Raw genomic sequence first — 12,363 nt, forward strand, 5'->3', positions numbered from 1 at the left:
TCTCTCCTTTATGGTGCCCCTCTCCTCACTAATATCCGAAATTCTACAAAATCCAAACTTGCTATGTGTTACAACAGAATAGCAAAATTTGCCAACAAGGCCACATTCTCATCCCACCACTGTAAGTCACTGAAACAATTAGGGTGGCTGGAATTCCCCCACCATCTCTCATTCACCCAACTAACTACTGTGCACAAAATAATCTACAGACTGTCCTGCTCTCTCAGCTCTACTTGCCAAATACCATTCCAGCAGGCATCTAAGATCTGAAAATCGTCTACTTCTAAAAGTAGAGAAGCCCACCTTACCTGCTGGTCAACTCCTCTATGCCTTCACTGTCGCCCAACTATGGAACTCACTTCTGCCTTCTATAAGAAACACATGCAGCACCACCACCTTCAAACAAATGCTGAAAAATCAACTCAACTCTTCCTGGCTATGTTCCTGCTCTATAACCTAACCTCTTCACTCTCCTTATATGATTACTAAACTCCTATGTCTTTTGCTGCTAGTGACTGATGATATTTTCTCCATATTTATTTTTATCTTCACTTGTTGATACTGGTACAATAATACTGATCTCTGTTTATACCACTCTGATTGAATTCATTGATTTCTGCTTTAATGTATATTTTCTGTATATATTACTGTAATCAAACAAACTAGATTCCTGCTTTTATGTATATATTCTATATATGTTACTATATTTATTATCTGTAACACTGTAGCTGCCTCTACTAATTAATGTTTATATTTTTTCTGTATCTTGTTGGAGCTTTTCTCCCCGGGGCTCCACTAAAAATGGGCTCTTTTAGGCCCAGTGGACTTATCCTGGTAAACAAATGCAATAAATAAAATTATCGGCCAAAAAGCATCCTCTCCAGAACTCTGTTAGGCCATGCTGAAGTAGACCACAAACATTTTATCATAAGGAATTCCTTTAGATCACATGTGCCCTAATGCAGGGAGGTAGAGAGGGAATATGTTGACAAGGATGGACCTGCTCATCTATATTCAACTTTATGGTAATTATATAACTCTCATATCTGAAATAAATCTCCCCTTACTGGGGGTGCAAGGTATAAATACCACATACAAACGATAGACACTAATATGTGATCACTACTGTGCGATTCCAAGCTTTGCATTTAAAGACAGGCCTTGGTATTCATGTATGTAAGGTACAGAGGAGTAACTTTATCTTGTGCCTTATGTACAGTGTGCCACTGAGGACTACCACAATTCACAGACTCTAATCACAGTAGCCCCCAAGGAAGAAACAGTCCTATCTTAGTATCTTGAATGAAGCATAGGAATGCTTGGTACTCATCAGTGTACACCTTGCAACTGTGCTTTTGAATAACACGTAGTGCAATGCAGTGCTACACAGCAATATTCAGTACAGCAGCTGCTGTATGATACCATACAGCATGCCCTAGCAAGTCAGTACAATACATACTTCTTAATGTGTGTTGTACAGTAGTTAGCTGATTTACTCAGTAACTCTGTACACTGTCACCGTGCCTGTGCCACAAGTACATATAGCAACAGGATTTCAGATGGTAACAAACAGGGCCATCTCTCCTCTCAGCCCACCTAGGCCTCCTAATTCAGGCTTCATCCAATAATCAGGACTGTTATACAGTTTGAAAGCATTCTCTTCAAAACTTTATATGAGAGACCTAGAGGTGGAAAGGTGATCTGTTTCTTGGTGCTTTTGTTAAGCCAACACTAAGCTCCCCTTCTGTGGGAGCCTTGAAATACCATCTAAAACTCATCCACATTTAGGTTCATAGGTGTGTACTAGGCTAACAGCCCTTGTACCTATATAAGCCTAGCCCAAGAAGATTCCCTGGCATCATGCAGCACAAAGTTATTGCCCAGTGCCCCTGTCAAGCACGGCCACTGAAGTGATCCCCGGGGCGAACGTCCTAGTGCCCATCCACTCATCAAGGTTTCTCTTAAAGAGGTAAAGAGTGAAGTGCTCCGCTTGACGTGAATGGGAAGTTTGTTCCAGAGTATGGAAAGTCTCTGGGTTAGAAACCTGCCTCTCCAGCATGTTCTGTTTATAGTGGTGATGAGGTTTAGGTCTCTGCAGCATGTGGCCACAGAGGGATTGGGATTTCTTTAGGTGTAGCATATCTAGCAGCTCTGGGTCAGACGAGGCTTTGTAGATCAAGCACAGATCGCCTCTAAGTAGGCGATGAGAGAGAGTACAGCTGGAGTTTTTTGAGTCTGTCCATATAGGGCATGTGTCTAAGGCCTAAGATCCTCTTAGTGAGGTATTTTTGTGGCCTTTCCAGTTGCTGTAGGTGTCTATTGAGGTACGTACCAAATGGGGCATTTTATTCTATAATAGGTCTAATGAGGGACAGGTAGAGAGGGATTATGACCTCTTACTTCCTGGATGAGAAACACTTTGTAATGAGATGTGCCACATAGAAGGACGTTCTGACTACAGTGGCAATATGGTTATCAAAGGAGAGGTTGTTGTCAACCTGTGTCCCCAGGTCTCTTATCACACCTTTGGTGTTTAGTGGACTACCGCCTATGTGGTACTTCATGGGCACCAAATTTTTCCCAAACGGAATGACAATGCACTTACTGCACTGAGCTTAAGGCCATGGTTTTGGCACCAGTCATTGGTGTCAGTGAGGCCTTTTTGTAGAATGTCTAGATCAGTTGGAGAATCAATAATGGCTCCCAGTTTGCAATCATCTGCGAACTTGGTCAGTCAGAGTCCCTTTGTGGTGGCTTGAACTTCAGAAAAGGAGATGCCAAACAGGCGAGGACCTAGGACTGATCCTTGTGGGACACCACTTGTAACTGGTCAGTAGTCAGATTTGGAGTCCGGTACTTTCACAGTGTGGATTTTATCAGTGAGCCAGTTGGCAACCCATCTTATGACATAGGAGTTTATGCCTAGTTTAGTGGGTCTATCTATGCCGGATTAAATTGTAATGGTTATTATAAGTCTTTTGGTTTAAGCACTTGGGCTTCATACAGGTTGTTTTACATTAAGAAGGTTTGTGGTCTGCACTGCACTGCTGTGGCAGGACAAGTAGCTTACATCCTTCAAGCTAGGAATTGCTGATTGAAAGCTCAGTGTCTGCTATTCTAAAAGTGTATTAGTTCTAGTTTAAGCACTTGGGCTTCAGGCCAGTTATTCTACATTAAGAAGGTTTGTGGTCTGCATCTTGTGGGAGGAGAGGCTGGATTCTGCCCTTCTGAGCTGGGAATTTCTAGTCACAGGCTTATTGTGCTTGCTTATTTATACACAGTTTCTTTCTGAAATAGGTGCGCCTTGTTGCTGTAGCACAGACCAGATTCAGGCCTGCTGAATCTAGCTTTGTTTGTATAACTTGAGCACTGATCCAGGCAATCTTTTTTTTGGAGAAGGTTCCCCTGCGCACTAGTGGCAGGAGTGTGCAGTTAGAGCTTGTCTGATTGAAGACTGCTGGAAAAAGGCTCAGTTTTGAGCTTTTTTCTGGTTAATTGGGTAACTTGTTTAAATCAGTTTGTTCGTTTTCTATTGTTTTATATATAACAAAAAAAAATTGCACTTTATTCATCTGCTTTTACTGTATTTGTAAATCTTCCTACTTTATTACTAGGGGCATTGACTACAACTCTGATCTGAGATAAGTATCCTTTTCTGTGCATTTAAAGTTGTTTTTTTAATTGTATCTGCTTATTTTCTGGAAAAAAAAAAAAAAAAAAAAAACATAAAAATATAAAAATATACTTGTTTCCCGCCTAACTAAGCTAGTATAGTCCAGTTTTCAGGTAAGTGCTGAATTCAGGGCTGTGTTACAAATCTCTGTGTTTGCCCATATCTTACTTTGATACAAGGAAGTCTCTCTGTTCATCTGTGAGAGAGGGGAGCTTTGAGCAGCCTATCTGTCCTTGCAGGAGTGGATTCAGCCCAGAAATTAGTAGTTTATTGGCCATTTTGGGTTAATTTCTATCTCTTTCATTTCCCTGCCATAAAAAAACGTATTTGCTAGGTTTTACGCACCGGGCAGCGCCAGTTAGCTAGGGTACAACTATTCCCTGCTCCACAAAGTCTCCTCTTCAATTTGTCTCTTGGAACTAGACAAACGTTCAACTTAAGCACTCAAGCCATTCATTTCTCAGCCTGGCACTTGTTCAAAACTCATAGCAAGCACTTATAAACCCTAGCACTAGACCCCCCTATATACTGTACAGAAGGATAAGGCTCTCTACCCGACCTTACCAGCCATTCAGTAAAAAAAGTTCATTGTACCTATCCAGGCATGTCCAAAGGGCAGTTTCAGGTGTAATCTCCAGTCCAACTGGTGAATCTGGGCATTTTGAGACAATGTTACAACTGCCTCATGTACACAGACAACCCTCTCCTCCTACCACCAAACACGAATACATGCGAGAGACGCAATTATACAGCGAAACTGGAGGCTAAGCTCTCTCAACCCAAGACTGGATCAGACAGTCAAGAGAAGAAGGGAAATACTTGCATCACACCACCAGTCTCACACAGACCCATTAAACCAGCACCGGCAAAAAACACACAAATACACGAAAACATACTTGGAGGCTCTAAATAAAAATCTGCCAAACCAACAGAGACCTCCAAAGCAGACATCCAAGCAACCTCCACCTCCAAACACAAACCATGAAACACATACTTCACAAAACCACTAGGCTGAATAAGGAGAAGGTTACTGTTAGCTGCCTGTCGGGTGCCAGGATCTGCCACATAACACAATCACTCAGGTCACTCCAGAACAAGTACAAATATGACTATGTCATTGTCCATGTTGAAGTGAATGACCTGAGCTGTACCTCCCTGGACTACATGAAAAGAGACATGGAAGAGCTCTCTGATCACATAGCCCAGGCCGGTATGACCCTGACCCTGAGTAGCAACTTGCCCTCACCAAGAATGATACCCCGGTATTAGGAAAAAAATCAATTTCAACAACTGGCCAAGTTTCTGGTGTCATTCAAAGGGGATCTAGTGTCTGTCCGCTTTAGAGGACAAGCTCGACAAGCCACGCTGCTTCACTAGATATGGCTTGCACCCGTCACCCTTATGCTTTCAAATACTGGCAAAGGCACTTGCCACCCCCATAGTACCTTTTTTAGGCAAGGCTCAAAAGACAAACCCACTGCCGTAAATAGCACAAGTAACAAAAAACTGAGGGTAATGCTACTCAATGCCAGAAGTCTAAACCTCAAAATACACGCACTCGAGGTACTCCTCAGCATGAAGAAAATAGATATATGTACAGTAACAGAAAACTGGTTTAAGGCTCCAGAGAGCACACCAGCACTACCAGACTACAACTCGTACCATACATTTCGGCCACAGAACCCGGACCGAAATACAAAAGGCGGGGGGGGGGGTATCCATATTCCTCAAGGATACCCACACCTCCAGGTTAGTGGCACAGCATGATGCTTCAGAGATCATCCAAGTGCAACTAACAATGGGCAAAACTGCAATTCAAATTGTAGCCTGCTACAGATCACCCACCATGTCCCAGAACCCCCATTCCACATTTCTGGAAACACTGAGAAACATAAAGGTCCTACCAAGCACCCTAATATTGGGCGATTTCCATTACCCAAACATTAACTGGCAGAACTACTCAAGTACTAACTCCCTTGCCCAACATTTCCTAGAATTTATAAACTCAAACGCCCTGGATCAACTGGTCAACACTCCCAGCAGAGGTGACAACATATTGGACCTGGTCATCACCAACATGGGCGACTGGTGTTCCAGACCGGACGTCAACCCCTCACTGGTTAGATCTGATCATAAACAAATCACTTTGGATATCCACACCCCCCCCCTCACCCCCGGAGAAGGAAACCACCATGAAAAAATTTTCAAGAGCAAACTTCACGGTACTTAAGACCGAGGTGGAAAGTTTCAAAGCTCCCATGTTAAAGGATAATGCTGTCCAAGCTGCAAAATCCTTTACTAATGCATTCTACGGGCACCTACAAGAATGCATGGATTGTGCTATCCCAAGCAAAACTAAGACTCACTCCTACAAGAAAAAGAAACCAGTCTGGTGGATCCCTGCCATAAAGAAGCTATACAATAGAAGGTGGAAACTAGTACAGAAAAAAAAAAGAGTAAAATCCCAAGAAGGGAAGACATCCCTGATCATTATCAGCAAGAAACTAAGATCCCTCATAAAATCACCCAAGGCGAACTTTGAAAGAAAAATTGCCAAGGACTCCAAAGATTACCACAAGGCATTCTTTAGCTATGTCAAGAATCTAAGTGGCAATGCTCAGATCTGCTCTGAGTTAGTGCAGAACGGCACAAAATACACTGAACCGACCGATATCGCCAACATCCTGGCAGACAGGTTCAGTGCAAACTTCACCCCCCCACCCCCAAAATGACCCATAACCATATCAGAAGAATGTAGAGCCCCTGAAATCACAGACACTCAGGTTAAAACAGCCCTCTCCATAACCAAAAACACAGCATTAATGGGACCGGAAGGTATCCCAGGCTGCGTCCTACACGAGCTCAAAGACAAACTAACCCCTCACCTAAACACACTGTTCAAACTCAGCCTCTCCACAGGCTACGTACCCATAGAGTGGCGCACAGCAACGGTTATTCCACTCCACAAAGGTAGAGCCACAACAGACCCCAGAACTATCACCCTATAAGCCTGACTAGCTTTGTCTGCAAGGCTATGGAGCGCATCATCATGGAACTCATTAACAGAGACATTGGGATCCTCAAAACACTGGACCCTACCCAGTTGGGCTTTAAGGGCATATCATGCCTCCTGAACCTGGTGGACTTCTTTGAGACAGTTACCAAGGCTATAGACAAGGGAAATGTGGTACACACAGCCTACCTAGACCTTGCAAGGGCCTTCGACACCATTCCCCATTCTGGTATTATAGACAAGCTCACCAGCCTGAACATAAACCCATACGTCACAAGATGGGTTGCCAACTGGCTCATGGACAGAACCCACATGGTGAGAGTTGCGGGAGCTAGGTCAGACTCTAAACCAGTTACAAGTGGGGTTCCCCAGGGCTCAGTCCTAGGACCCCTCCTGTTTGGCATATACTTCTCAGAGGTCCAGGCAAGCACAGGAGGACTATGGATGACCAAGTTCGCAGACAACTGCAAACTAGGGGCTATAATTGACTCTACGGCTGACACAGACATCCTCCAAAAAAAAAAGTCTCACTGAGACAGATAGCTGGTGTCAAAATCATGGTCTCAAGCTAAATGCCAAAAAGTGCATAGTCATCCCCTTTGGAAAAAATAAAGTACCTACAAACTACCACATTGGTGGTAGTCCCCTAAATACGGTAGTCCCCTAAATACGGAAGACGTAATAAGGGATCGGGGACTAAAGTAGATAGCAATCTCTCCTTTGATAATCACATTGCCAAAGTGGTTAGAAAATCCTTCTATGTGGCCCACCTAATCACAAAAGGGTTCGCATCCAGATCAAAGGAGGCCATTGTCCCCCTCTACTCATCAGACCGATCACAGAGTACAACGCCCCATTTGGGATGTACCTTACAAGACACCTGCAACAGCTAGAAAGACCACAGAAGTACCTCACCAAGAGGATCACTGGCCTCAAACAGTTGCCCTATGCAGCTCGACTGAAGAAACTCCAGCTGTACTCGGTTGCATATCGCCTACTCAGTGGTGATCTCTGCCTGACATACAAGGCCCTGTCCAACCCAGAACTGATGGACATGCTCCACCTAAAGAAAATCATATCCCCTTGAGCCACACGCTCTAGGGATCTAAACCTCACCACAACAATAAATAGGACGTGCTGGAGGGATAGGTTCCGGTCACAGAGACTTCCCATGCTTTGGAACAAGATTCCAATCTACATTAGGCAGAGCTCCTCGCTAACACTCTTCAAGAGAAACCTTGACGACTGGATGAGAAACAGAAAGTTTACCTCGGGGATCACTTCAGTGGCTCTGCTGGACAGATGATGCACAGGGAACTAATCTAAGGAGCTGGCAAAAGTCAACACATTCTGGCTAGGCTTATAAATGCCTTCAGGCAGATAGGAATAGTAACTACCTATGAACCTATTCCTGAGTGAAGGATGGTGTCGAAGGCCTTGGCAAGTTCTAGGTAGGCTGTGTGAACTATTTTGCCCTCATCCACAGCTCTGGTGACAGACTCGAAGAAGTCTATCAGGTTGAGCAGGCATGATCTACCTTTCACACACCCAAACTAGGTGGGGATCAGAGTTTGGAGATTCCCTATGTCCTTATTTATAAGGTCCATGATGATGATGTGCTCCACAACCTTACATATCAGACTCGTCAGACTAATGGGGCGGTAGTTAACAGGGTCTGTAGTCGCTCCCCCTTTGTGGAGTGGGATGACCGTAGCAGTGTGCCATTCAGTAGGAACAAAGGCTGAAATCAGTCTGTGATTGAACAGGGTACTCAGGTGTGGTGCCAGTTCACTTTGTAATTATGTAGAACACAGCCAGGGATATTATCAGGTCCTATGGAAGCTGTATTCTTGGCTTTGGACAGTGCGTTTTTACCTGTGTAATGTGATAATTGGGACTTGGCATTCCTCAGGTATTGTGATAGGCCCTTTAGTGGTGAAAGGGGGGTAAAGTTCGCACTGAACCTGTCAGCCAATATATATATATATATATATATATATATATATATATATAGCCATTGTGCTGTAACTCAGAGCAGATCTGAGTATTGCCATGTAGATTCTTGACATAACTACAGAATGCTGTGTGGTTTCCTTTAGAATCTGCAGCAGTTTTGTTTTCATAGCTAGCTTTAGAGGATGTAATGAGGGATCTCAGTTTTTTGCTGAGGCTAACAAGGGAGTTTTTCCAGTCTTGGGAATTCACCCTTTACTGCAACAGTTTTTTTCCTTCTGTTGTACAGTTTATTTGAAAGACTTTTACTCCTCTTTTTGGAAGTTTTAAACAGACAAAAATTGCAAATGTAAATGTTACATCTCACCTAAAACAAAAACGAAAACAAGGATCTGTTATCTAAATTCATTATGTAAAGACAAATACAGATAGATTGGTGTTCTGAGACAGATGCCAGTGGAAGCTGCTAGACCACAGAATTTGTTATAAATAGTATAGCTGGTTACATGGTTATTAACATCCTCATAGTTCTACATTTCAGGGCGTTTGACAGAAAGATCATTTTATCAAGTACCTGGAAAACAAAAGGTATGCAAGTTTTTTTTACACGGCATAAACAGTCAGTGCACAAAATGAAGGCTATGAACTGTTGAAGAACTACTTCCTGTACTCCAGGGTTTGAGTTCCTCAGTCTCTGTTTGCATATGGCATGACTCTTGAGTATATCTCTTGAACAGAGAGTAGTTCTGGTTCACCCTTGAAAAGGCACAGTTGTGTCCAGTGGCCAAGGCAACAACTCCACAAGCCCTTTCCGAAAATGGCACAGAAGACAGACTTGTCACCAAGTGTGGGAAGAAAAATGCAGGTGTCTCTGACTTATGCTGGGGCAAAGAAATACGAAGATAGTCTGCTTTCAAGTTTCTTTCTTCAAGGGAATAAAGAAGTCAATATCTTCCCTAAAGAAGTGGTGCACCTTTTTTGGGATCAATACAGTGGAACTTAATGATGCTTCCAAGCCTGAAACACTATTAATGACGACAGGTTCAAGTGCTGAGGCTGTCTAGGATTCAGGGCTGCTCTGTCCAGTATTAGGGTGACCTCTCTAAATCCAGTATTCACCAAAATACTTTCTATAGTGTAAGAAGATGCCAATGCCCTACAGCCAAAGATCATTGAACAATGGAAATGGGATTCATGTCAATTCATCCAAAATCAACTTGAAAAGCAAAGTGCATCAACTGAGTTTTTCTGCTGAGGTAAGGCCCACACGTCTCTAATGAAGGAGGTTTTGCTCTTTCTACCATTCAACCTCCAGGAGGCTGGTAAACTTGAATGCAGACATCTCACTTAATAAATGTGCATTTCTGCCAAGTACTATTAGTAGAGTATTTGGTTACTGCAGTTGGTAGGATATTGTAGAACTGTCAAACACAGCATTTTGTTTTTCTAAAGAGAAAACAATTGTACACAAACAACAGTGTAAACAATACTGTTCTTGAAGTCTAAGCCCTGCTTCCGTGTAAGCAAGGAAAAGGAAAGTATGTGAGGGAGCAACTTATGTATGAATGATTAATGTCAGTATAACCAAGTACACATTTTGTACTCATCCAAGTACATCTGCGTTCGCCTTTCAGAAACACTGCAATTTAGAGAGGAAACAATAAGTAAATAACTGCTTAAAGAACAGCCTAAAACACAGATTATGTACAGAAATGGTTTAAAGATTTAATTCAGCATTTGAAAATGACTTATTTATTGATATACTGGGCATCAACTGAAAGTGACAAGTATATTTCTTAACCAAGTAGAGACAGGAAGCATTTGGAAAAATGTATTCATTTCAAATTCAAGGTGGTTTGGCAGACAATAAAATTAAACAGAAATTTATAACTACACTCCTGGCAACACTCTGTATTATCATGAGGTAATCTCTGGGATTACACCTGGAAAAAAAAAGTTAAAGATCAGCTCCAAATTGACATGTATACCAGAAGTCTGCGCCTGTCACAAAAGGTGAAAGCATATTAATAAAATAAAATTAACTGCAGTATGCACCTGCTGCAAGCATTTCTGTAACAAATTGCACACAAGTTCTGGGGAGTTGAAAGTTAACATCTCTTCTTTAAAGCAATACCCATTATATCAGCAGATGCAAATTAGCCACAAAACAGCTAATTTAAAGTGTAGCTATGATATCTCTGTTTTACTAGTAACAAGTATGACAGTTTGGGAGTACTTTTAACTCTGAAACTGAAAATAAATTCTTAAAAATGCTAGCATAGAACTGTAAAGTTGTATTTTATTATTGTTGGAGTACAACAAATTAAATGGATAGTCAAAATGCTGATGTGTGCACTTTGCATGTTGGTGGTATACTACAGTATTATTTTCTGCAAACCATAGTAAAAATAAGCATAAAACAAAAAAAAAGATGCAGAAACAATTACCATTTCTAGATGGCACAGAGATGGGTACAATTTCTTTATCAAAATACCCTTTCTTTTGAGCAATTTCAGTTCTGTTCTGGGACTGCAATGCAAACTGGTCTTGTTGTTCACGAGTAACATTCCATTGTTTTGCCACATTTTCCGCTAAATTAAAAAAGAAATTATGTTTTTATATTTCCATATACATCTTACATTTTAATAAAAAGATAAAATAGGACACATCAGCAAATGTATACAACTAAAGATGGAAATCATTACTCATTGAATATATCAAGGCACAGTTATGTGTCGATGCAGCATTGTAAACTTCCAGAAACTTTTACAGATTAAGACAGCAAGGTGTCAACACATGGAAATGACAGAAATATACTACTCTGTATTTAAACAACCTAGGCACAAAGGTAGATTCCAGGTATTAAGGCCAAGGAGACTAGACTAGCCAATACTAACAAATGGAAACTCGACAGAAATGACCAGAGTTCCAACAGTATGATTATTTCAAAAAGCAGAATGGCTCTTTGCCCAAAGTTATTTACATGAGGTTGTTCCACTAGCACAGGAGCTCACCACAATAATGCCAATCCAGGTTCAAATAGCAGCATAGGTAAAAGACAGTCTGTATGTCCCTCCAGGGAAGGGTGATTGTATGTCCACAATAATTCCTAAGAAAGCATTAGGAATACGGTAAGTAGTGACCAAAACAGACTTCTCCTCATTCATCCAGCCACATGAAACTGTAAGAACTGGGAAATAAGAGACATTTATAAGCATCTATGGTGGGTTTCAGTAAGGCAAACTTTAAAGCTCATCCATGTTTATGACGGATATCAGGTGGGGTTCCACAGCCCAGCCTTCAACCTTTAAGAATAAGAAATGTGTAGTAGTGTAGACTAAAATGGTGAAGTCCTGACTACAGACCAGACGGTCTTCGATTGGTGGTACATGCACAGGGGAGACTGGGCAGAACAATGGAATGCTGACACCAACTCACTCCTCCTTGATGGAGGAAGTTGATTAAGCCTGCAGCACTGCTAACACTTACTTATAGGTGTATCATCTGGGTGTAGTGATCTAGTTCACTCAAGCTGTCAAAGAAGAGCTCTCTTCCACAAACTGTGGAAAGGGAGAAGCATGCATGCTTCCTCCTCCACCTCCTCATGACCGGGTACCATTTGTGTGGCCACAAACTACCTGCTGAAGGGAAAGGCAGGCTGCTTTTTGGGATCTGAAGCTTCCTCCATCTCATTTACAATATATAGTACTTCAATTATACTTTG

General features: G+C 42.0%; 1 protein-coding gene across 1 annotated transcript in view; it reads right to left on the reverse strand.

Annotated features, from left to right (window-relative positions):
* Positions 1–12,363, reverse strand: part of ACAT2 (acetyl-CoA acetyltransferase 2) — a 386,443-nt gene that overhangs the window by 231,249 nt on the left and 142,831 nt on the right. Inside the window, exon 5 of the mRNA XM_044069684.1 lies at positions 11,087–11,230. Coding sequence (XP_043925619.1) covers positions 11,087–11,230 — 144 coding nt within the window. The remainder of the gene's footprint in view (positions 1–11,086; positions 11,231–12,363) is intronic.

Source organism: Protopterus annectens, chromosome 1.part0 (genome assembly GCF_019279795.1).
Source record: "Protopterus annectens isolate FY-2018-M chromosome 1.part0, PAN1.0, whole genome shotgun sequence".
NCBI classification, from domain to species: domain Eukaryota; kingdom Metazoa; phylum Chordata; order Ceratodontiformes; family Protopteridae; genus Protopterus; species Protopterus annectens.